A 26,188-nucleotide genomic window follows, 5' to 3' on the forward strand; every position below is an offset into this window, starting at 1 on the left:
AGCACTTGAAACTAAAGCTCTCCCGCTATCAACAGATGTGACTCCAGCATCAAGGGCCCAGCAGGAAATTCCGAATGGTTTAGAACAGTGCACGTAAGTTGCCAGTGGCTGGGGCTGTGTGTCTATTTGATGCTTCCCGGAATGTGTGCTGCTAGTCACCATTTCCACCATTCACATATTTAACGTTTTTATTAGTCTTTTATTTAGCCTCATCATAAGAATATAAGGGAGATCATAGATTTGATGTATGAAATTTTTAAATTCACACTAAAATACATTACGATTAAAATGAATTATCTTCAACCCATTTTGCTATCTTTTGCTGAGTAGATAATCTGTGCCAGTCATTGTGAAAAAGTCTTTATTTTAAGAAAAAAATTTAGTTAACAAAAAATTTAACAAGTTTCACTTAGCAAAATACACCCAAAAGGAAATCACAGTACAAAGAAAGTTTTAAGTCAAGGCCTCACCAATTCCTACAGTATTAGTATTGTGTCTCAATTCTCAAAACTAACTTTTAAAAAGCTTAAACTTAACCTAAAGGATCTTAAATGAAAATATAAACTAGAATGAACAAACATGAGAAATATTTCTTTGAATCAGGGAGCTAGCACCTTTGAGTTTTCCAAAAAAGCACGTCTCCCCAGTGTGTTCACTGTGATGTGGTGTAAAAGATCCACATTTAACATACTTAAACTACTTAAACTCGGATAACATCACTCTGAAGTATACTACCAAAATGTTAATTGAGAAAAGCTGAAAATAGTTTTAGTTTACTCATTATCACATGCTAGAAGAAAATTTTGCATGAGAAAACACTGAAGAGGTAATTTTTTAATCCAGATTTCACAAACTCATGGTGCAAAATGGGTCCCCCAGCTTCCTCTATTATAACTGCTCTTAACTGCTTGTTGGCTGCCTGTGAAAATTTGATTGAAATAACTCAAATGTTCCTAACAAAACTAGTCATAGCCACCCATGCTGTTCTGCCCACTATAGCCGGCCCCGTAACAGCCACTCACTGACTGGCTCTCCAGGCCACTATAAGTGGCCTGGGCAGCAGACACCCCCATGCCTTGCATCACCTGGCTGCTATACGCCCCATTGCTGGCCCCTGTTGTTGAATTCAAGAAGAGTTCTATGTATCTGTGCTGCATATTGGCCCTGTCTTTGGACATAGCTGCCACAGCTTCTTCATGAGTAGCAAACTCAACATCTGCTTCGCCCGTCACTCTTCCATCTGGGCCGATCTCAATATGGACTCTCACAGGGTTGAGAGGAGAGAAGAAGTTGTAAATGTCGTTCTCGGTCGCTTTGTACGGCAGACCCCTCATGTGGACACAGTGGCCTGTGGTGCTCTGCACTGTGAACTCACTGTCGCCATATCTGTGGTCATACATTCCGGAGAGACAGTAGCTGAGATCTCTCCCGAACAGGTCGGTGGTGAAGCCGTAGCCATCACTGAGGCCACTGTACTCCTCGTAGCCCCCATAGCCTGTGCTGTAGGCACCGGGCCTCATCCTCTCCAGGCCTGCCTGCTTCACGATGCCAATATACCTCCTGGCAGTCCCGGGCCGGTCATAGGGCCCTGGCCGCTGCACGGACATGAACTTCAGAGGGGGATCTGAGTATGACCTAACTTCCTCCTGGCTGCTCTTAAACACCTCGATGTACCTGTGCCCTATCCTCTCCTTGTGCTTCCCTAGAGCCTTCTCAGCTAACTCCTGCGAGGCAAACTGCACGAACGCTTCCCCTGTAATCTTGCCTTCGGGGTCCACAGGCAATGTGATCCCGTTTGGCACGATTTCCAACCCTGAGAAGAACTGAATAATTTCTTCCTTTGTGCATCCAAATGGGAGTCCTCGAAGCCGCACGAAGCCATCGTTGGCGCTGTCGGCACTGTTGGGACCGCTGTGCTTCAACACCCAATCCATCTCGGTTCTGTGGGACTTGAACACCTCAATGTACCGGTGTCCCATGCTTTCCCTGTCTTTTTTCAGGGCCATTTTTACATCATCTTCTGATCCAAGTTCAACAAAAGCCTCACCACTCTGCCTGCCCTCTCTAGTATAGATGAAATGGACACCTGCGGCCCCATCATGAATCGTGCAGTCAGAGAGGAAGTTCTGCACGTCCTCAACAGAGCAGGACCAGGGCAGGCCACGGAGCTTGACCACAAAGCCTTCACCTCCCTCAGGGCCCAGCATCATGGACACTTGACAGGGTGGGTGTCAGGTGATCTTGGGTGTGGCTTTTTTGTGGCTGGAAAAAAAAAAAAAAGACAAATTTATTTAATATGCACAACAAAAGTATGCAACAGAAAATTTCCCCATTTTACAGATGAGAGAGGTAGCAAGACATTAAGAAATATACCAAATACAATTGAGAGCTAAGATTTAACTCCAGGTTTCTCAAAAAATTACATGATCAGTCATAGGCAGTTTGAAAAAAATCAGGAGTTTACAAGACAGGACGATGCATGTGAACGTGGTGCCTTGAACACAGAGAAATGTAAATTTCAGTCAGGTGAGAGCAAGCGCATTTCCTTGTTATATTTATTCCACGTTGGTCATGATAATTATGTGGCAGTTCACTTATAAGAGCACCTCAGTTCTTCCTAAACTATAGGCCTTACATTTGGTTAAACAGTAAATTTAGTAAATTTGATTGTTTATGGTAGGATACTTTTACTTTCATGAGAAGGGACGGGAACATAGCAGGCTGTTTTTAAACCACAACATAGGGTAAGATTTTCTAATTTTCTCATCGGCAGTAATGTTGCCAGGATACAAGACAGTAACGGCTTACAGTGTCTACTGAGGTATGATTTTGCTCCCAAATCGTCAATTCAAACTAAATACCAGATTCACCAGTTCACATAAAATATAGCAGAATTGCTGTCTTTTGCTTAAGATCTGGAAGAGGGCACCGGGAAGAAAGGGCAATCGCAAGAGGGCTGAGAAATGCCCTTCCCACCAGGGTGGTACATGGCACTTGGAAGTCCAAACTCAAAGAATAAGGCCAACTACACACTAGAAGGCAGTCTTCTGAGAAAGAGCAGCAGCTGACCCAGACGCCAGGGTATACAGCATAGCCAGCCATAAGCAAGAAAAATACTGCAGTATTATGGTGCCGAAGACATATTTTTATATGAACAATGTCAAAGATGATGCTCAAAATGAGCACAGGAGTATATGGAAATCTTTTTTTTTTTTTTTGAGACAGAGTTTCACTCTTGTTGCCCAGGATGGAGTGCAGTGGCACGATCTTGGCTCACTGTAACCTCCGCCTCCCTAGTTCAAGCGATTTTCCTGCCTCAGCCTCCCAAGTAGCTGGGATTACAGGCATGCATGCCAAGCTAATTTTTTTTTTTTTTTTTTTTTAGTAGAGAAGGGGTTTCTCTGTGTTGGTCAGGCTGGTCTCTAACTCCCAACCTCAGGTGATCAACTCCCCCCAGCATTTTTTTTTTTTTTTGGAGACGGAGTCTTGCTCTGTCTCACAGGCTGGAGTGCAGTGGCGGATCTCATCTCACTGCAACCTCCGCCTCCCAGGTTCCAGTGGTTCTCTCCCCTCAGACTCGCGAGTAGCTGGGATTACAGGTGTGTGCCACCATGCCCAGATAATTTTTTTTGTTTTTGTTTTGAGACAGTCTCAATCTGTCACCCAGGCTGGAGTGTAATGGCACAATCTCAGCTCACTGCAACCTCTGCCTCCCAGGTTCAAGAAATTCTCCTGTCTCAATCTCCTGAGTAGCTGGGATTACAGGCCACCACACCCAGCTAATTTTTTGTATTTTTAGTAGGTACGGGGTTTCACCATGTTGGCCAGGCTGGTCTTTAATTCCTGACCTCAGGTGATCTGCCCGCCTTAGCTGCCCAAAGTGCTGGGATCACAGACATGAGCCACCATGCACAGCTGGAAATCTAATGTTTCAAAGTGTCATTTTACATCAAGCATAATAGGTACAAGCTGCTAGTCTTTTCAAGCAATATGGGCTCATCATGTGGGGAAAAATGCTCCATTAAAAAAACCCCACAATTTAAAAAACAGACAAAAAGTATAGGTTAGTGCAATTTAAGAAAAGGAAAAGCAAATTCATAATAAATGAAATGCTCAACTGCACTAGCTTCAGGGAAAACTAAATTAGTAACAAGTAGTTACCATTTTGACTGATCATATTAGTAATTTTAAAGTTTGATGTAGCCATTGCAGATGACATTTATCATACAGTGCTTCGTTATTTCAAATTGACAATGTCTAAAAGGATAATTGTGTAAATCTTTTAAATTTGCCTGTGTCTACACCAGATTATAAAGATAACAAGACATGTCTCCTCTCCCAATAACAAGCATAATGACACAAATGAAACAGAACAGTATGTGATATCCTGAACACATCACCAAGACCAAATACCCGGCATTTACTCATGAACTGTGACTTGGCATGCAAGGGCTTTGAAAGTATACAGCCTAAGTAAAAGACGTCACCCTTGCTAATGAGTGGAACATGGAAGCCTCTGGGATGAGAGTCAAGGGGAGCTTAACCAGGATTGCTCATTGCCTACCTCAAATGTACTGACTATGTACATCAACTCAATCAACTTTTATAAAATAATCCTGAAGGGCAAAGGATTGGGCATAAATAATCCTATCTCCAATTCTCAAACTGTGCTTTGGGTCTGCAATAAACACCAGGGTTTAGCCTCCACCTTAGAATGTAATGGTCCCTGCCTCCCCAGGCCTTACCCAAATCCCCTGCAGCAGAGCACATGGCCACGGCAACATGCTGACCTGGCAGAGCAAGGTCACAGCAGCTTCTTCCTCTCCTGCCCATGGAGGGAATTCTGTGCTAACGGCTCAGAAGCTCCTCCTTGGAAAGTCAGGGCAAGTTTGCATCGTGTCTCTTGGGATAATGGGTCCGGGATCGCACAATTACAGGTGGGGGCTCCTTATGCAATTCCATTCCTAACACCCGGTCAGCCTAGGCACCACCTGTCCTTTTGTTTTTGACCATACCCTGGTCTTGCTCCTCAAACATGGAAAGTATCTGAAGGCCTCCCTCAAGTTCTGTTCCCAGCCTTCGGTCCAGCCATCATTCTGGGTGGGGGAGATGAGGCCATAATCCACTAACCATTTTCTCCTGGACCCTACACCTCCAATGATTTCACCATTCCCTGCAGGAAACCCCATCCTAATCACATCCTCCTCCTTCCACCACAACTGCTTTCCCCCTCCTTTGTAGGGACCCTGGCTTCCTTATCCACACAGCCTCTCATTCTCTCCTCATTCTTCATAATCCAGCTTAGAGCAAGTATCATTTTACGTTCCTTCCTCACAATACATGGAATTCATTCAATGAACTTCTTCCTTAACTGTACGCACCCAGTAAAACCAGAGCTCTCTGTAAGATTCCAAACAAATATCTGACTACTCCATGGATGTATTGAGTGGCTCAGCTGCACACAGACAGGCCAAATGGTGCCTCTAGGCTACGATTTCTCAGCCTCAGGACTACTGACATTTTGGACCAGACAGTTCTTTGTGGTCTGGGGGCAGGCCCAGGCACTGTAGGATGTTTAGTTGCATGCCTGGTCTCTGCCCACTAGATGCCAGCAGCACCCTCCACCTCCTGTTCTGACAACCAAATGTCTCCAGACATTCCCAAATGTTCTCTGATGGATAATGCTGCCCTCAAGTTGTCAAATACCATAGAAAATCAGGGTGAGGCCGGGCACAGTGGCTCCAACCTATAATCCTAGCACTTTGGGGGGCCAAGGTGGGTGGGATCATTTGAGGTCACGAGTTCCAGACCAGCCTGGCCAATAGACAAAACCGTGCCTCAACTAAAAATACAAAACACTAGACTGGGTGTGGTGGCTCATGCCTGTAATCCCAGCACTTTGGGAGGCCGAGGTAGGTGGATCACAAGGTCAGGAGATCAAGACCATCCTGGCTAATGCGGTGAAACCCTGTCTCGACTAAAAATACAAAAAGTTAGCCGGGCGTGGTGGCGGGCGCCTGCAGTCCCAGCTACTTGGGAGGCTGAGGCAGGAGCATCGCTTGAACCTGGGAGGCAGAGGTTTCAGTGAGCCAAGATCACATCACTGCACTCCAGCCTGGGTGACAGAGTGAGACTCCGTCTCAAAAAAGAATTACCTGGATGTGGTGGTGGGCGCCTGTAGTCCCAGCCACTCGGGAGGCTGAGGTGAGAGAAAACCAGGAAGCGGAGTTTTCAGAGTGGAGATCACACCACTGCACTCGAGCCCAGGTGACAGAGTGAGAATCTTGACTCCACAAAAACAAAACAAAACAAAACAAAACAAAACACCCACCACACAAGAAGAAAAAAAAAAAAAAAAGAAAATCAGAATGAACAGCCTTAAGAGTAAGCAGGCCATCAATATCGCCCACTGTCCTACCCCAGCACCCTGCTTGTCCAAAGTCCTTCAGATGTCTGGGGCAGCCTTAGATTCTCACCTCCTCTCCAGCTGGTCGACATTACTCTAGGAAGTGGACTTTGTGAAGTCAAGTCAGAGTCTAGGAGTTTGTAATCAAGTAGTGGGTCCCTTACAGCGGACATTATGAACAGCTCTGCTCTGGGTCCAACCTCACATACCCCGGGGTCCATGCTTTTTTCTTTCTTTCCCCTTTCTCCACTGAGCACTGTCTACTTGGTAATTAAACACGCTCAGTTCTACCCAATGATGTCATACCTCTCCCCTGCGCCAACTTTGTCTCTAGCTACTTGTTGATTTGTTTAGTAAAATCTTGTCAAAAGGTCTCTACTGTCACTTCTATTCCCCACCATTAAAACTGCACGATCAAGGTCAAGAGTGGTGGCTCACCAGAGTCAGGAGTTCAAGACCAGCCTGACCAAAATGGTGAAATCCTGCCTCTACCAAAAATACAAAATTAGCTGAGCATAGTGGTGGACACCTATGCTGAGCGCAGTGGCTGACGACTTTAATCCCAACACTTTGGGTGGCTAAGGCAGGCAGATCACTTGAGGTCAGGAGTTCCAGACCAGCCTAGCCAACATAGTGAAACCCCGTCTCTACTAAAAATACAAAAAATTAGCCAGGTGTGGTGGCGGGCGCCTGTAGTCCCAGCTACTCGGGAGGCTGAGGCAGGAGAATGGCATGAACCCGGGAGGCAGAGCTTGCAGTGAGCCAAGATTGTGTCACTGAACTCCAGCCTGGGCGAAACAACAAGACTCTGTCAAAAATAAATAAATAAATAAATTTAGCCGGGCATGGTGGCGGGCACCTGTAATCCCAGCTACTCCGGACGCGGAAGCAGGAGAATCGCTTGAACCTGGAAGGCAGAGGTTGCAGTGAGCTGAGATCGTCCAGATCGTGCCACTGCACTGCAGCCTAGGTGACAAGAGTGAGACTTGTGTAAAAAAAAAAACAAAAAAACCCTACATGATCCTACCATACAGATCTTCATGGCAAGAAAAAGAGCGAATGTTTTCATCTTCATCTTAACCATTTCTTCCCGGATATCCTCTCCCTTTCACTCCCTGTTGGCAATTACTCTTGGTTTTCCAGTGAATTCCTTAGACACTCTTAGTCTCTGAGTCCTTCCTTAACCATAGGGAATTGGGCTTGGGCCCAGTCCTCTTCTCAGTGGCCCCACCTGCTCCCAGGGTCTCCATAATCATCTCCAGGCTCAGGAGATATGCAAGCCTCCAGTCTTTGGCTCCCTGAAGCCCAGATGGGTAGATACAACTCTACTCCACAGGTTCTCCTCTGTGCCACAACTGAACCTCACATTCTCTCTTCTGTCACACTCCAATAGCAGCATGACTGCCCCTATCTGCACCCAGAGGTCCTAGAAGGAAACTGGAGTAATCCCTGACCTTCTCTCAAGCCCTCAAATCCAATCAACTCATCAACTCCCTTGGGTGATCCCATTCGCCACAGTATCCTCATCCCTAAATCCTATTCAACTCCTTGATTTCCTCAGCAATAAAGGTGCCTCATAGCTCGACGCTGTTCCTAACACATTGTAATGGCAGCCTATGAACTCAGTAATTCTCTTCTTTGTGAGTTATCAAATTGTCATTTTATCTCATACTGTATTTCTCCTATTCTAATTCCTGTATGAACAAACAGCCAATTCCAGGCTACTGATCTCTTTTAAAGTATTCCAAGCATAGGCCTGTAATCCCCAGCACTTTGGGAGGCGGGCAGGTCACCTGAAGTCAGGAGTTCAAGACCAGCCTGATCAACAAGGAGACACCTCATCTCTACTAAAAATGCAAAATTAGCCAGGCGTGGTGGTGCATGCCTGTAATCCCAGCTACTTAGGCTAAGGCAGGAGAATCGCTTGAACCCAGGAGGCAGAGGTCGCAGTGAGCCAAGATCGCATCACCGCACTCCAGCCTGGGCAACAGGAGCAAAACTCCATCTCCACAAAAAACAAAACAAAACAAAACAAAACAAAAAACAACAACAAAAAAAAACGTTTTCCAAGCATACTGGCTAAGCCTTACTGCAATCCCATCTACGGCTCAAGTGTACTTTTAAAACTAACCACTGTCCTGCTTCCAAGTCCTCAGTGGTTTCCCATGGACCTCAGAACAAGGACCACTGGCTCAGTTGGGTGCCTCAGGCCTTGCAACTTTTGCCTGCAACACTCTTCTACCTAAGCTCACTTCACTTCCTTTTTTCTCCTGGAATGTGCCAAGCTCTCTGCTCCTTCAGTGACGCACATAGTTGACACTCATGGTTAATTCTCTCCCCAAATATACTCTGTTCAACCTTCTGTCTACCTAAATCCCACTAATCCTTAAGGTCTAAGCTCAAATACACCACCTTTCTCAAATGTCTTCACATTATCCAAATTGTCTCATGCTCTACACTACCACAGCACTCTTGCTGTGTTGTTAAAGGGGCCTTCAAACCCACAATGGGAGCCTATTGGGGAGACACTTGTGCCTGTTTTGTTGGTCACCATGACCCCATCCTCAGTACAGGCTTGACCCAGCTGGCCCAAGATTAGCCAGGATTAACTGCTGCCCATGTGCAGGGGGGTCAACACCTTCCTCAAGAATGCAGTAGCCTGCCTGGCTAGGCTGAAAAAGACACACAAGTAGCATCAAAAAACAAAAACAAAAAAACATATTTCATAGAAGAATTACTTAAAATGCCTAATCTCTTACATGTCGTGTTTTGCACCAGGAAATGTTTCAGAAGCAGAATGACTTCCTCTCTGAAGGCAAAGTGAAGAGACCATTCCTTTCCAAAACACATGTGTACACACCACTTAAAACACTTACTGCTTATTTTTACTCCAGAATTGGTTTTCTTTTCCATTTCTCAGAAGTCCTAAGGCTTTTCATTAACTAAAACTCAAGCTGAAAAGAGCCCTGTGGTGTCCTGCTCAAGGTTAAAGTTTGTGACAAAACTTTTTTCACTCCAGGCTGCTAAGCAAATTTGAGTATAACAAATATAAATACTGCAGCTGAAAAAAGGCTCTTCTTAAAATAGCTCACCTTAAAAACCGCGGATGCCTTCAGTGGGAGACACTTCTGGATGGTAATGAACTGTCCTAAAAAAACAGAGCGATATTGGCTGTATGGTCTCAAGATCCTGGGCACTGGCTCTGGGATCAGAACTCCAGGTAAGGACAGGATATAGCTGGGAAGCCCTTTACATAGCACCTGGGTTTAAATTAAATCTCACACCCCATCCGCCTAACAGCATTTTGGAAGTATTATCTCTTCACAGGGCAATACAGAGCACAACAAAAGAGAAAGGCCTTATTAATCTTGATTAGATTTACTCTTGATGAGATTCTCCTGCCTCAGTAGCTAGTATTACAAGCGTGAGTCATCACACGCAGCTAATTTTTGTATTTTTAGTAGAAACGAAATTTCACTGTGTTGGCCAGGCTGGTCCTGAATGCCTGACCTCAGGTGATCCGCCCGCCTCTGCCCAATTCCTGAGTTTCTACACTGAGGACCCTAAGTGCTGGGAGGAAATTTAAACATCAGGGGCAGGGCACTTGGGAAGTAGGTGGGTGGGGAGAAGTGACAACCACAGGGGATTTGACCTTAAGACCCCTCTTTCACTGGGATAGCACGGGCATGGGGCAACGGTGCTTGCTAGAAATTGTTATAGGAACACCTCTGTAAGCAGTGTGGAGACACATCCAAAAGACACTTCCAGTTTTATTGGGTAACTTCTTTGAAATATGCTTCACTAAAAAATACATCACAATCACTAGATCACCAACATCCCAGTAATAACGCTGCCCCATAGGACTAGGACACGGACTGAGGGCTATGGAATTCTGAGAACTAAGCTGCATGAGTTTTGGAAATGTGGAATTAGTAAAATCAACTAATTTTGCTGAACCTGACGTCTTAAAATGAAGACAATCACATCTGCCTTGTCTTGCAAACTTCCAGTGATTATTACATAAGACACTCTTGGGGGGTGTACAAATGAAAAGCATTACATTTATTAGGAAACCTATTCAGGGATGAAATAGTTTCAAGTACTCTGGAATCAGGTTTTCAAAAGGCTTCAACAATCGTCTTGTTGAAGGATCTGAAGGGTGGAACCCAGTCATCTTAATGATCTGATCCACTTCTGCCCTAGTTTATCCCTGCGTGATCCACAGACCAACACCCTGAGGCCTCTGGGGACATGCACAACCTGGCAGCCAGACCCACGTACACCCATTTACCCCAATGGACCAGTCGCTGTGAGCCTGTAGACCACGACCACAGCGTACCGCCAACGCACGCGGAGGAAGAGTCTGGTCTCCCCGCCCTCAGAGCCAGGAAACCGCTGGGGGCGGGGAGGGCTGCTCAGCTCCCCCAGGTGACTGGACAGGGAGGTTTTCCGAGCGAGCTTGCACGCGGTCTACCTAGATAATTAAAACAGCGACCCTAAAACAGATCTGGTTGGGGGCTAAGAATCTCCATTTCCAAAAAGCGCTCTCGAACGAGCTCTTCGCTGTGATACAGGTTGGACGGGATTAACGCTTGCCTTCAGGCAGAGCCAATCAAGATAAACAGGGCGCGCCGAAGTCCTACTAGTCTGGCTATCTGCAGAGTAAACAGGGCCGTTCAAGCACCACCCACCTCGTTTTCTTTTGTTCAGGACAGGACTCGAGGAGGAACCCTGGCCTCCCCTCCTAGACACACTCCCGTGCTCCCCGGGAAACCGGGTAGCATTCTCGCTAGGCGGCTGGGAGCGCGTTCGGCCGCGCCGCCCCCATTACTCAGTTACACTCTCAAACCAAAGTCCACCCGGTCGGGCCCACGGACTTTCATGCTCTAGGACTTACCACGGAGGCGAGCGGGACTGGTTTCTGTTGCTACCAGGCAAGCGCGGCTGGCAGCCAAGAGCCCCGAAATTCCACCGAAGCTCAACCACGCAGAGTGCTCCGGGGAAAGTCCAGGTGCATCTTTTTGTTCTCAACCTGCAACAGAAATCCAAGTGGTGGGGAGCCCCTTCCGCGAGGTGGGAGGCCCGGACGCGCGATAAGCGTGTTTTGGCGGGAAGCAGCGCCTAGGACCCGAGAGAAGGTGACGGCGACGTTCCCGCGGCCTCCTCCCAGCGCTCCAGCAGCCTCGGACCGCCCGGCCCGGCAGGAAGGTCGGCCCCAGGGCCTGCGCGGGCTCGGGCGGGAGCTTCCGGGCGGGGGGCGGAGCAAGCGGGGCGGGGGGGGGGCGGGGACTGGAGGACTCACGGAGGGAAAGGCGCCCTGCGGGAGGGGGAGGGGGAGGGGGAGGGGAGGGGGCGCCTGGCGGGCTTCCGGGGCCCTGAGGGTGAGGGCGACGGCGAAGTGGGGTGGGGGCTGTTTCCCCGGCCCGCCGAGCTAGCCTGCCTGGGCGGGACCTCCGGGACCCACGGTCCGAGCGGGGCTGAGGAGAGGGAAGGAAGAGGCGCTCCTAGGTCTGGGTCCGTCTCTGGGCGACCAGGGCGGCGGAAAGGGACCTGGGGGGCGGCCCGGGCTGGAGTGGCGGGGCTGGTGCGCCCGCGCAGCGGCTCACCACGCCAGGGACGGGCCGTCGGCCCCGAGGCGGCGCGGGGTCCGGAGTCCGGGAAGCAGAGGCCTCGTGATTCAAGACCGGCAGCCGGACGTGGGTCACGGGGTGTAGAGGAGGAAGTGCCACCGCCGGGCCCGCCAAGATGTCACCAATGGGAAACGCGTGCCTGCAGGTGCGGCCCCGTGGCCCGCGCGCTGGGCCCAGGCAGGAAGTGGGGGAAGGAGAGTCAGGGCGGCGGGAAGATAGTTCTCCGAGTTCTCCCGAAGGGAGCTGGGCGCGAGCGCGACCTGGGGAAAGTCCAGAGTGCCAGCCACGGGGAGGGGCGGGCACTGCAGAGTGGAAGAGAAGCCAGCAAGTTAGACACAGCCTTTCTCCGGGAGGCTGCCTCTAAATTCGAACTAGAGGAGGTGCCTTGGTTTGTACATTTGACCGTGGATACACGTAAAAGATTTTGAAAAAAAATCTTTGAAAAACAATTTTTAGAACGCAATTCCTAAAACTTTTAACCACGCAATTTTGTGGACCTCTGAATCTTAATTCAAATGAACTGGAGAACAATTATAAAGCAATTTCGATAATATGAACAGTGACATTTTATATTACGGAATTATAAATTTTGTTGTAATTATGCTGTAATTTTATTTCTTTAAAAGACCCTTTTAGAGCCACAAATATTTGTAGATAACTGATTTCTCGAATGTTTCAGATTACTTGGAAAGTGGAAATACACATGAAACAAGATGTGCTATGAGCTAGTAATTATTAAAGCTCCTGATGCAGTTTCATTACACTTGTTTCTACTTTTGTGTATGTTTGACTTTTTTTGGTTTTTAGTTTTTTTTTTTTTTTGAGACAGTCTTCACTCTGTCACCCAAGCTGGAGTGCAGTGGCATGATCTCGGCTCACTGCAACCTCCGCCTCCTGGGTTCAGGCGATTCTCCTGCCTCAGCCTCCCGAGTAGCTAGGACTATAGGCCCATGCCACTGTACCAGCTACTTTTTGTATTTTTAATAGAGATGAGGTTTCACCATGTTGGCTAGGCTGGTCTTGATCTCTTGACCTCGTGATCCCCCTACCTCGGCCTCCCAAAGGGCTGGGATTACAGGCGCCAGCCCCCCGCCTGGCCTGTTTGATGGTTTTTTTTTTTTTTTTTTTTTTGAGACTGAGTCTGGCTCTGTCGCCCAGGCTGGAGTGCAGTGGCCGGATCTCAGCTCACTGCAAGCTCCGCCTCCCGGGTTTACGCCATTCTCCTGCCTCAGCCTCTTGAGTAGCTGGGCTTACAGGGACACGCTACCACGCCCGGCTAATTTTTGTATTTTTTGTAGAGACAGGGTTTCATCATGTTGGTCAGGCTGGTCACGAACTCTTGACCTTGTGATCCACCCACCTTGGCCTCTCAAAATGCTGGGATCACAGGCGTGAGCCACCCCACCCCGGCCTGTTTGACATTTTTAACAGAATTATTTTGAGACGGGGTCCGACTCAGTTGCTCAGGCTGGAATGCAGTGGCACGATCTTGGCTCACTGCAGCTTCAATCTTCCAGGCTCAAGCGAGCCTCCAACCTCAGCATCCTGAGTAGCTGGGACCACAGGCATGCAACCACGCCGGGCTAATATAACTGTCTGTAAAAGTGAAAGAAAATAAGTCTTTACAATGCACTTACTAGATGACAGCAATTACAGGGAACAGTAACATACTGCATATAGTGATGTAGAAACTACAAGGACAAATGAGCCAGTCCTTCCTCAGAATAGTTCCAGATAAAAGAACCCACAGAATTATGGTTATGTTATAAAATAAAGCAACTAAGTTTTAGAAATCCATCTTGAAATATCTGTGATGGCTTGGATTTGTTTGAAGTTGTCCACAAAGTAGTAGGTGGCGAGATGGAGAATAACTGTTGAATCTGGGTGACAGGCACATTAGCCTCAACATCCTGGGCTCAAGTGATCTTCCCACCTTAGCCTCCCCAAAGCAGCTGGGACTACAGTTGCATGCCACCAAGCCAGGCTAATTTTTTCCTTTTTTAGTAGAGACAAGATCTCTCTATGATGCCTAGACTGGTCTGTAACTCCTGGGCTCAACTGATCCACCTTGGCCTCCCAAAGTCCTGGGATCATAGGGGTGAGTCACTGTGCCTGGCCCAAGGCAAGTTTTAATTATTGATCAGTCACCATAGGGTTCCTGCCTGTGAGGGAACAACGTGTGCACAAGACTTGAGCCAGGGGTCTTACTGTGCAACTGCAGCTAGGTCTGAGATCAATGGTAGGAGATGACATAGCCTTAAAGGCCTGGTTTGCTGTTCAAAGGCCAGTGGGAAGGCATTTAATGGAATGTGGTGTGATTGCAGTTTTGCTTTTTAACAGTCTAGATGTTATCTGGAAAATGAATGGTGGGAATAGATACATAGAGATAAGATGGGAAGGAATGAAACAAGTCTAGGAAGACTGCTGGGAATTGAAGAATGTGAAAGGATTTGAGTAATGTAGAGAAAAATGACAATCTGAAAATTGATTGACTCACCAAGAAATACTGCGCACCTAAAAGATACAGGAACTGTAGTGGTAAAGAGACACAGTTCCTGCCTTGGTGGGTCCAGTAACAGTGGAGTAGGAAATCAAGAAATGTACAAATATTTGACGACAAATTTTGGAATGAACAAAAAATAGAAAATAGGGATTAGCTCAGATTGCGGTTCTGAGGAAGTGACATTTAAACAGAAGCATGGGTGAGTGGGAACACTGAGTGATGAATTTCATGTAGAAAGAAGGGAAATTCTTTTTTCCTTGATAAATAGCTGAGGTTTAAAGTAGAAGCTGGCCAGGAGCAGTGGCTCAAACCTGTAATCCCAGCACTTTGGGGGGCCGAGGTGGGAGGATCACTTGAGCCCAAGAGAGTTTGAGACCAGCCTGGGCAATATAGTGAGACCCCCCATCCATCTCTATATAGGAAAAATAAAAATGAGGGGGAAAAAAAGACAAGTTAAAAGCCCATTATTCTTTTTTCCTTCTGTACATTATTTCCCCTCTGCATACTTGTTCAAATTATTTATATTTTTTACCAAAGCCCTTTACTAGGATACATTTTGGTGCTGGATGCTTTGTATTCATATTCTTATTTCGTGGTGAATTCTTTCGATTGAAGAAATTTAGCTGCTGCTGCTGCTCACGTCTGTTCACCACATGAGAAGCACAAGATGGGTCTTGGGGGCAAAAATTCCCCATCATGGTATATAGTATGTGAGCAGATCATAGACCTATTTGTTATGGATGTCTTCCTTTTCTGTTGGAAATGATATTGAAAATTGGACTTAATGGCCTCAAAAGTCTCTTCCAACCCAGCAATTTTATAAAATCCTTATTGTGACTCTAAAGTAGTTCCTGCTGTCATGAACTCAAGAATTATGATACAAGACACTAATTCCATTACAAAAAATGCACCAATGCACACATTTGTACTTAATTTTTCAAGGGCACATGGATCTGAAGTGTGAGAATTCTAACCCAATTCACACAACATGCCAAATTCAATACATAGAGCTATCCTAAAAGCTATTAAGGACTGAGAAGTGGCCGGGCACGGTGGCTCATGCCTATAATCCCAGCACTTCGGGAGGCTGAGGTGGGTGGATCACGAGGTCAGGAGGTTGAGACCATCCTGGCTAACACAGTGAAACCCCATCTCTACTAAAAATACAAAAAATTAGCCAGGCACGGTGGCAGGCGCCTGTAGTCCCAGCTACTCGGAAGGCTGAGGCAGGAGAATGGCGTGAACCCGGGAGGCGGAGCTTGCAGTGAGCTGAGATCCGGCCACTGCACTCCAGCCTGGGTGACAGAGCCAGACTCCGTCTCAAAAAAAAAAAAAAAAAAAAAGGACTGAGAAGCTGCAGATGGAGCATATATTAACATTTTAAATGTTTACTCCATTATTACTACATTTTTATCCACCAAAGGGCATCTGTTCTGATCTGCCTGCAACAGGAAAGCTGTTTTCCATTACCATCTTATCAGGTTCTTTCACTTACTTGCTGTAGCTAAATCTGGGGGGATAACACACTGCTTCCCTCAGCATTCATTTTTCAAAAGATGTGTTACTAAAAAGCATCACGAGTAGTATAATGTAATGTTACATTTTAAATATACTGTTTGTATTGAAATTAATGTAAGGGACATTTTTTGACTGATCATAAAACAAGCAACCATTGTTATTTGATATTGATTGCATTTTGCAAATGACTCAAGAATCATGATATCTAAGGTAAATGTTCCCTAAAATGTTAATAAAAAGCAAAACTGCTACTAGACTGCTGTTCCTAAAAATAAAATCTGTTCTTAACTGAGGGAAAATGTCATTATTTGGATTACCTGGATTAACTGGAAATAATACCCATGCCTACCTAAGAAATGGGTATGTGCAGATTCCACTAAACAAAAATACAATTGATAGGAAGATCAATTTTGTTTTTCCCAGACCACCTCCTGTACCTCTCTCCCTTGAGCAAGCAGCCCCTAAGTAGGTGCATAGTCAAACCCTGGAGCTGGACAGAAAGGAGGCCTGTGGGGTATCCTCAGCCCCCTGAGGAAGGTACATCCCTTGGGATGGGAATTCTTTCTGAAGCCTCCATGGAAACATGACACCTTAGGTTCCAAGCAGCAGGCCCTGAGCTGAGACTGCTGGCCCTGAGCTGTGCTGCCCAGGGGACCACTGCATTCTGCCTTGGGAGAACTGTGGAGAACAGAGAGATGGAAAGAGGAAAGGAACATGACAATTTACAGAAGAGGGGCTCCAGCACTCAGAAATAACGTATCACACCTCAGACTTCGGCAGGTTTCAGGGAACAAGAAGTGCTAAACAAAAACCAAAATGATTTTAACAGGAAAAAAAAGAGCAACTTCAGATACCACTCCATTACAAAGAAAACAAACAAAAACAAAAAAAACACAAACTTTCTGGAACTAAAATCGAGTTTCAAATTTAAAAATTAGTAATGAATTCAAAGAAAGGAAAATCCAGTAGAATAAACATCAAAACAGAAACAATTGGGGAGAAGATAAGAGATTTGCACGACATACTTTTTCCAAAGCAGTTTCCGCTATACTTTAAACTTAGGAGTTTTACCAACACACGCCTGTGCTGTGTCTTTTCACAATATCCTAATGGGAACTACAGGGATCTTAAGCCTGGAAAATTCACTTCTATGCTTTATCGTTTCTCTTGCTGCCTCCATCTGTTTCTTTTTCTCCTTCTGGAATTCCTACTATTCACATTATTTCTCCTGCCTGAAAAGAAACCAACCCTATCAACACCCTTATCTTAGGACTTCTAGCCTCCATAACTGTGAGAAAATTTGTTACTAGTCTCTATTACTTTGCATGGCAGCCCTAGCATACTAATACACCATGTTACCAAAGCAGACAAAAACACCACAAGAAAACTAACTTCTGAATTCTATGTACTTTAAGAGGGTCATATATGGTATCTAACACCAACTTAAATTAGAAAAGATATGTATTTGTCATAAACATCATAATTCTATTAGATGGCCCTATTCTAATCAAATAACTTATGATGGGTTTATCAGGATGTAACATAGTAAGTAGGAGTATCTGTATTTATATTAGGTGAACAGTTGTCTAACAGGAGGCATACTGTTAGGATAAATCTAATAGGAGTCTTAATCTGTCATGCCTTTCCTTAATTATGATGGCTTTTTGTGTGTGTGTTTTTATTAAACGGTCTTGCTTTCTTGCTCAGGCTGGTATGCAGTAGTGCGATCACAACTCACTGCATCCTCTATCTACTGGGCTCGAGGGATCCTCCCCACTTAGCCTGCCAAGTAGCTGGTATTACAAGTGTTCGCTATCACGTCTGGCTAATTAAAAATTCTTTTTTGAAAAGATAGGGTCTTGCCATCTTGCCCAGGCTGGTCTTGATCTCCTGAGCTCAAATCCATTCTTCCACCTTGACCTCCCAAGTGTTGGGATTACAGGTGTGAGCCTACATTGCCTGGTCTGTGTCACTTTTTCTCTTCTGAGTCGGAGTCTGGCTCTGTCACCCAGGCTGGTGTGCAAGTGCACGATCTCAGTTCAGTGAAACCTCCGCCTCCTGAGGTCAAGCAATTCTCCTGCCTCAGCCTGGGATTACAGATGCACATCACCACCCCCAGCAAATTTTTGTATTTTTAGTACAGATGGGGTTTCACCACATTGGCCAGGCTGGTCTTGGACTCTTGGCCTCAAGCAATCTGCCTGCCCCAGCCTCCCAAAGTGCTGGGATTAAAGGTATGAGCCACCCCGTCCAGTCTGTGTCATTTTCAAGAGATCTTTTTCCTAGCCCAAGCCCATATGGTTATCTGAACTTACAAAGCGCTGATGTTTTTACCTAAATTTTTACACTTAGATCTACAATGAACTTGAAATTGATTTTTTCATTTCCAAAAGAGTTTACAATTAGTTCATCAAGTATCACAGGCTAATTTTACTCAAGAACTCAGATGCGAAAGTCCAAACCAAGTATCAGTCAACCAAATCCAGCAATATGTAAAGCAATATTATGACCAAAGTTGGGTTTATTTCAGGAATGCAAGTGTAGTTGATCATTTCAAACTCAATCACTGCAATTTATCATACTGATGTATCAATGGAGACAAAGTACAGAGGTAATTTTTTAATGTTTTATGAGAAATGCTAAACTGAATTTATGTCAAGAAAGAAACGAGGCCATGTACTGTGGCTCACACCTGTAATCCCAGCACTTTGGGAGGCCGAGGTGGGCAGATCACTTGAGCTCAGGAGACCACCCTGGGCAACATGGCAAAACCCCTTCTCTACAAAAAAATACAAAAAAATTAGCTGGGCATGTGGCACACACCTGTAATCCCAGCTACTTGGGGAGCTGAGGTAGGAGGACTGCCCGAGCCCAGGAGGTCAAGGCTGCAGTGAGCTCTGTTCGCACCACGGCACTCCAGTGTGTGCATCAAAATGAAACTGATTCTTGAAAAACAAACAAACAAAATGTAGGGGGCTGGGTGTGGTGGGTGGCTCATGCCTGTAATCCCAGCACTTTGGGAGGCCAAAGCAGGCAGATCACTTGAGGTCAGCAGTTTGAGACCACCCTGGCCAATATGGTGAAACCATCTCTACTATTAGATGGGCGTGGTGGTGCTGCACGCCTGTAATCCCAGCTGCTCATGAGCCTGAGAATTGCTTGAACCCAGGAGGCTCAGGCTGCACTGAGCCCGGATCCTGCCACTGCACTCCAGCCTGGGTGACAGAGTGAGACTCCGTGTCTTAAAAAAAAAAAAAAAAAGGAAAACAAAAGTACATCTTAGAGTGATCAAATGATCATTGAAGGAGTTATCATCTTATAAAAGTATTCCTGCTAATAAGTGAGAAGGAATCGATTATTAAAATATCACTAATTTGGAAACCATTTAAGAAAATAATGGATCTAGGTAATGATCATTAATAGCTGCTGTAACATGACAAAAGGGAAAATACCAACCAATATGTGCCTCCAGTAGGAGCACAGCACCTCAACTAAGTATTCTTTCCAAAAACTCTCATCTGAATCAAAACTACCTCCAGGCTGGGTGTAGTGGCTCACACCTGTAATCCCAGCACTTTGGGGGGCTGAAGCCGGTGGATCACCTGAGGTCAGGACGTCGAGACCAGCCTGGTCTCTACTAAAAATACACCTGTAATCCCAGCTACTCAGGAGGCTGAGGCAAGAGAACTGCTTGAACCCAGGAGGCGGAGGTTGCAGTGAGTCAAGATTACTGCCATTGCACTCCAGCCTGGGCAACAAAACCAAAACTCTGTTTTAAAAACAAAAATAAAACCAAAACCAACACCACTTCTAGAGGTAACTATCACTTTACAGCAAATATAAAGAACAGAGACTCAAAGGCCACCAGGGAAAAACAATCAGAAAAATGCGAAGTGTGGGGAAGGAATGCTGCAAGACAACCCGACAAATATAACCCAGAATGGGGCCTTTAAGAAAGGGGAACTTCTAGATGATCACTGATACAGCATCCATTCACCACACCTGAAATGTGTATGTGTAAAACTCACTGGATTTTGACAGGTTCACAGGATTGTTTTTAATTATTTTAGTCAAGATCATGGAGAAACGAAAGTGTTTTAATAGTGGATATATATTAGGTTAAATTATTAATACAATGAATCACGTTTCCTTTTACCACTAGAGAATATAAGATTGGCCGGGCGCGGTGGCTCAAGCCTGTAATCCCAGCACTTTGGGAGGATCACGATGTCAGGAGATCGAGACCATTCTGGCTAACACAGTGAAACCCTGTCTCTACTAAAAAACACAAAATACTAGCCGGGCGAGGTGGCGGGCGCCTGTAGTCCCAGCTACTCGGGAGGCTGAGGCAGGAGAACGGCGTAAACCCGGGAGGCGGAGTTTGCAGTGAGCTGAGATCCGCACGGCACTCCAGCCCGGGCGACAGAGTGAGACTCCGTCTCAAAGGCCGGGCGCGGTGGCTCAAGCCTGTAATCCCAGCACTTTGGGAGGCCGAGACGGGGGATCACGAGGTCAGGAGATCGAGACCATCCTGGCTAACACAGTGAAACCCCGTCTCTACTAAAAATACAAAAACTTAGCCGGGCGAGGTGGCAGGCGCCTGTAGTCCCAGCTACTCGGGAGGCTGAGGCAGGAGAATGGCATGAACCCGGGAGGCGGAGCTTGCAGTGAGCTGAGATCCGGCCACTGCACTCCAGCCTGGGTGACAGAGCCAGACTCCGTCTCAAAAAAAAAAAAAAAAAAAAAAAAAAAAAAAAAAAGAATATAAGATTACATTTATAGCATACATTATATTTCTATTGGACAGTGCTGCTCTGAATTTAAAAAGTTATCTACAAAATATAAGGTGTGACTTTGGATCCTGACTCAAACCAACCAGTTTAAAATATTTAATACGGAAACATTTAAACCCTGGAAACTTGGTATTTTGGAATATATTTTTAGGTATGATAGCAGTATTATGGTTAGATTTTAAAAGTCCTTAGAAATACTGCGGATTTATTTATTAATAAACACCTTATTGGTCTGGGATTTGCTGTAAAATAACTCAGGGTGGTCTTGGCTGACTCAGTTCTCCCTCTGCCCACCCTGTTGCCCTCCAAAGAACCGTAGCTCAGGGGAACTAAGACAGGGCAAGGGCCCCGGCAGAGGAGGGGTGTCCCGGTCCAACTTGGGTACCCAGTCCCAATTGTGTCCCTGGGCACGTGACTTCTCCCAACCTCCATTTTCTCATCTGGGGCTAATAGCAGCCCCTTTTACAGTAGTCCTGAGAATGTAATTCGAAAATGGAGTAAAACTTCTAGGACCTAGTAAGAATCAACTAATGTGGTTCTCTCGAAGAGCAGAGAACCAGAGCTCAGTGGAAGAGGGGAATTAGAGAAGTCACCTCCACGGAAAGGGCCTGTCACATTTCTGCAGCCCCTGCAGGCATCTACCCGCACTAGGCTCTCATTTGCCTCCAGACTTTCCAAGGTTCTGGCCACGTGGGAGAAGTAACTTTTTATTTACTCACTATTTTCCCTTAAATAAATTGCAATTTTTACCTGAATAAAGCTTTGTAACGCTACCCTTAACAGAAAACTTGACAGTTTACAAAAAAGTGGCCGGGCATGATGGCTCACGCCTGTAATCCCAGCACTTTGGGAGGCAGAGGCGTGAGAATCGCTTGAACACAAAAGTTTGAAAATCAATCTGGGCAACATAAGGAGACCCCATCTCTACAAAAAATACAAAAATTTGCCAGGCGTGCTGGAGAATGCCCGCGGTCCCAGATACTCGGCAGCTGAGGTGGGAGGACCCCTTGAGGACAGGAGGATCTCGGCAGCGAGCCGAGATTACACCATTGCACTCCAGCCTGGGCAACAAAGTGAGACCCTGTCTCAAAAAATAATATATATAATATATATATAATTTTATAGAGATGGGGTCGGTCTCTGAGGCCCAAGCGATTCTCCCACACCTCGGCCTCCCTAAATGCTGGGATTACAGGCGTGAGCCACCTCGCCCGGCCGGCAGTGACTCTAATCTACAGAATGCACACCGGAATGTAATACCTACAAGACAAAAGATCTTTTTGCTTAGGAATAAAGCAATCTCTCTCTTTACATTCATTAAAGTAGTAATGTCTTATTTTATAGTTATAAATTCTGTAAAAGCAACAAGTCACGTTTCAGGGATAGCACTTAAGATATCTTTCACCTACCTAGAGAACCCAATAAATTTTTATCTTACTAGGAATTCAGAGACAACCACGTATTTAACTTTTAAAAATATAAGTAGAAAGAATTATATGTGTATATTTTTGGAAGAATTAAGATGACTTTTTGAAAGGAACGACTGAAGACAACACTTTCAGAACTCCCTGCCGCCTGAGGCTGTGGCCCTGACCCCGGCGCAGCGCCCGCCCCGCGCGGTTCCGGGAAGCCGCCGTTGCCGCCCGTTGCCCTTCGCGCGCAGCCGCCAGCGCGCGCCTCCTGTCCCGCCACGCAGATGGCCGGCCCGAGCCCCCAGCGCCCGCGAGCAGTTTCGAAAACTAAAGTGGCGCGTTCGCTCGTCCCCGGGCCGCTTGGAGACCGAAAAGCCGCAGCGAAGGGCGCCTCGCGGGCCATGGGCGACCTCGGCTCTCCTTCCACCCTCCAGCCGGGACACACGCGGAGCCGAGCGGGGATCCCAGGCACCTAGCGGGAGGGGTCCCCGCGACCTGGGCGGTCTGGCGGGGAGGGCGAGTCGGGTGCCCTGCTCCTCAAAACCCTGGTCCACGACTCTGCGGTTGGGGGAGCGGGGCAGCCGGCGCAGCAGGAGCCGGGCCCCGTCCGCAAGTTTCCTAGGAGCAGGGCGGAATCAACGAAAATGCTTCATACACACAAGCAGAAGGGGAAAAAAAAGGGACGACTAAACCGAAGAGCGCGCACGAGTCAGATTTTCACCCCAGATACAAACACGATACCTCTAGGAGCAGGAGACCAACACAGAGACCGCGCTACGAGGACACGCGGCGCCGCCGAGGAAGAAAAAGGGCCCAGGGCAGAGAGCTAAGGCTCCGGGAACCGGGCGTGGGAGGAGGGCGGAGCCAACTCCCCACAAGGAAGTCTTGTGCAACTCTCAGGCGCCTGCAGCCACGTGAGCGCGCGGCTTTCATTTTATTCAGGTATTATTACTACTGTTATTACTTCTTCTGAGACAAGGTCTCACTCCCATCGGCCAGGCTGGAATGCAGTGGCACAGTCACTGTCACTGCAGCCTCGACCTCCTCAGAGCAAGCAACTCTCCCGCCTCAGCCTCTCGAGTAGCTGGGACAACAGGCGCGCGCCACCACACGTGGCTTTCTATTTTTTTTTTTAACTTTTTAGCAAAGACAGAGTTTCACTATGTTGCCCAGGCTTGTCGGGAACTCTTGGGCTCAAGAGATCCTCCTGGCTGGGCCTCCCACTGAGCCAGGCCTGTTCTCACTTTCAGAGCCCTCCGGTGGTCGCCAGCGCCCGACCAGGAGGCTGAACTAACGCACCGGCCGGCCGTGTCTTCCCGGCCGCCCCTGACTCCAAAATCTCAGCCCGCGGTGCTCACCGCGTGGGACCACTATCTGGGCGTGCGGCTCTCGACCTCCGACACTGCGTCTCCCGATCCCAGGGGTCCAGTTCTCGCCAGTCCCACGTACCGGCCCCTCGACCTCGAATCCGTCCCCCAAATCTCAGCGCCGCGGCCCCTCATTATGTGCAGTCCTCGCTCGGTCCCAGATGCGTGGCGCTTAAACTCAGATCTCTCCTCCCTGATCCCAAATCCCAGCCCCAGCCCCACCCACCCCAATAGGCCCAAACCCCAGGTAGTCCGGGTACGGGGCCCTGGACTTCGGAAGGTCTCCCCAGTCTCAAATCCCAGGCCCACTGTCCACACCCCCAGGGGGACCCGGTCCCCGCTCGGTCACGGGTGTGCGGCCTTCGACGTCGGAGACTTCGGCCACCCCTCACCTCGGCCTCCGAGTCTCTACGCTCCCGCTCTCACATCAGGCACCCCGGTGGTCCCTCGGAGCACCTAGAGGAGGGTGGGACGCGGGGAACTTGGCAGTTGTAGCAGAGGCAGTTGAGGCTTGTTGACCATCACCATGGAAACCCCCGGCTGCAAGCACGGGGCGGGGCCTACGAGGGGCGGGGTCAGGCGCGCTGCCGGCCCCAGTCCTTAGCGCCTGCCCGACGAAAGCACGCGGCTTTGCCGGAAGCCCTCCTGCTCCCGGCGTGCCAGGCCCCGACTCGGCCCTACTCCCCGGCTCGGCCCTTTGCCCTGAGCACCCGGAAACAGAAGCCCAAGGAGCCCGCGTCCCAACCCCGCTGCTACCTGCCGGCGTGACAGCGATTCGGTGCCACCCCGAACCCCACCTTAAGGAAGACGCGGCGCAGTCCTGCTTCCACGACGGAGCCGGAAGGACGCAAGGACCGCGGTAGGGCGGAGCTTCTGCGTCTTGCACCCGGGGGCGGGGCCGCGACGGCGCTACTGTGACGCGCCCAGAGCGGAGCTACCGGTTGGCCGGCCGGGCGCGGAGCTGAGCCGACACTGGGGGCGGGGGTGTGGGGGAGGCGGCGGAGGCAGACGAGCGAGGACGTTTCTGGAGAGGAGAAGGGAGGGGTGGGGAGGGGATGCGGGGGGAGGAGAAGGGAGGGGTGGGGAGGGGATTGGGGAGGAGGAGGAGGAGGAGGGAATGGAGCGGCGGGAAAGATCCCTCTGACTGCCCCTGAGGCCCTGGAGGAAGGCCACTGGTAAGCCCCGCAGGACACTGAAACGTGCGCTCAAAGGACGCCTGATTTGAAGACTAGGATGGGAAAAGGAAATGAGAACCGATGGCAGGCCGTGGTGGCGCAAGCCTGTGGTCCCAGTAATTTGGGAGGCTAAGTCGGGAGAATCGCTTGAGCCCGGGAGGTCGAGGCTGCAGTGATCCGTGACTGCTCCACTGCGTCCAGCCTGGGCGACAGAGCGAGAGGCTGTCTCAAAAAATAAAATAAGGAAAGAAGTACACTGAGGGCCGGGCGCAATGGCTCACGCCTGTAATCCCACCACTTTGGGAGGCCCAGGCGGACGTATCACGCGGTGAGGAGAGCGAGACCATCCTGGCCAACATGGTGAAACCCCGTTTCTACTAAAATACAAAAAATTAGCCGGGCGTGGTGGCGCGCGCCTGTAGTCCCAGCTACTCGGGTGGCGGAGGCAGGGGAATCGCTTGAACCCGGGAGACGCAGGTTGCGTGAGCCGTGATCGCACCACTGCACTCCAGCCTGGCGACAGAGCGAGACTGCGTCTCAAAAAAAAAAAAAAAAAAAAGTACGCTGAGTACTCCAGAGATCGCTTAAAGGCGTCTCAGAGCGGGACAAGCGTTAGGAGGGATTTGTCAGGTCGAAGTTGCTCACGTGGTAATTCCATGGTGTAAGAAGCCCCCAAACCTCAGAATGTAACTCAGACCCAGGTCGAGGGCAAGGTTTTCAGTCACAGAGCACCTGAACACAGAGATTTGGTGGCTAATGGCTAAGCCAGGGACAGATTTTTTTTTTTTTCTCACGCTTTGTAAGGCTAATAATTATAATCATTTCATTTTGGTGGACCTTCTTCATGAGATGATGTCAAGGCACTCATCACAGGTTAAGCTGAACATTATTACTATTATTATTTCCAGACTGGGTCTCTCTCTGTCAGTCAGGCTGGAGTGCAGTGGGTACAATCACGGCTCACTGCAGCCTCGACCTCCTGGGCTCAAGCAATCCTCCTGCCTCAACCTCCTGAGTAGCACCACCACTATTGGCTAAATTTTGTATTTTTTTTTTTTTTTTTTGAGACCGAGTGTTGCTCTGTCGCCCAGGCTGGAGTGCTGTGGCGCAATCTCGGCTCACTGCAAGCTCTGGTTCCCGGGTTCACACCATTCTCCTGCCTCAGCCTCCCAAGAAGCTAGGACTACAGCAGCCCGCCACCACGCCCGGCTAATTTTTTGTATTTTTTAGTAGAGACGGGGTTTTACCATGTTAGCCAGGATGGTCTCGATCTCCTGACCTCGTGATCCACCCGCCTCGGCCTTCCAAAGTGCTGGGATTACAGGCGTGAGCCACCGTGCCCGGCCTTAAATTTTGTATTTTTTTGTAGAGATGGGGTTTTGCT

General features: G+C 48.0%; 1 protein-coding gene across 11 annotated transcripts; it reads right to left on the reverse strand.

Annotated features, from left to right (window-relative positions):
* Positions 1-170: 170 nt before the first annotated feature.
* HNRNPF (heterogeneous nuclear ribonucleoprotein F) lies at positions 171-24,534 on the reverse strand. 11 transcript variants are annotated; one of them, XM_017962758.2, is made up of 5 exons: positions 24,427-24,534; positions 11,304-11,438; positions 9,499-9,554; positions 6,156-6,283; positions 171-2,262 (listed from the first exon to the last, which is right to left on the reverse strand). In XM_017962758.2, exon 5 carries the CDS (start codon positions 2,208-2,210, stop codon positions 963-965), a length of 1,248 nt encoding a protein of 415 aa, XP_017818247.1. In that variant the 5' UTR covers positions 2,211-2,262; positions 6,156-6,283; positions 9,499-9,554; positions 11,304-11,438; positions 24,427-24,534; the 3' UTR covers positions 171-962. The 11 variants fall into 11 exon arrangements, with proteins under 11 accessions (XP_017818247.1, XP_003903621.1, XP_003903624.1 ...); XM_003903572.3 differs by lacking the exon at positions 6,156-6,283; XM_003903575.3 differs by lacking the exon at positions 6,156-6,283 and having other exon boundaries at positions 24,386-24,502.
* Between the last annotated feature and the right edge of the window lie 1,654 nt (positions 24,535-26,188).

Source organism: Papio anubis, chromosome 11 (assembly GCF_008728515.1).
Source record: "Papio anubis isolate 15944 chromosome 11, Panubis1.0, whole genome shotgun sequence".
NCBI classification, from domain to species: Eukaryota; Metazoa; Chordata; class Mammalia; order Primates; family Cercopithecidae; genus Papio; species Papio anubis.

What these genes read in the sequence shown, in the direction of transcription:
- HNRNPF (XM_009214313.2), bottom strand. Translation starts at nt 2,210, where the DNA reads ATGATGCTGGGCCCTGAGGGAGGTGAAGGCTTTGTGGTCAAGCTCCGT.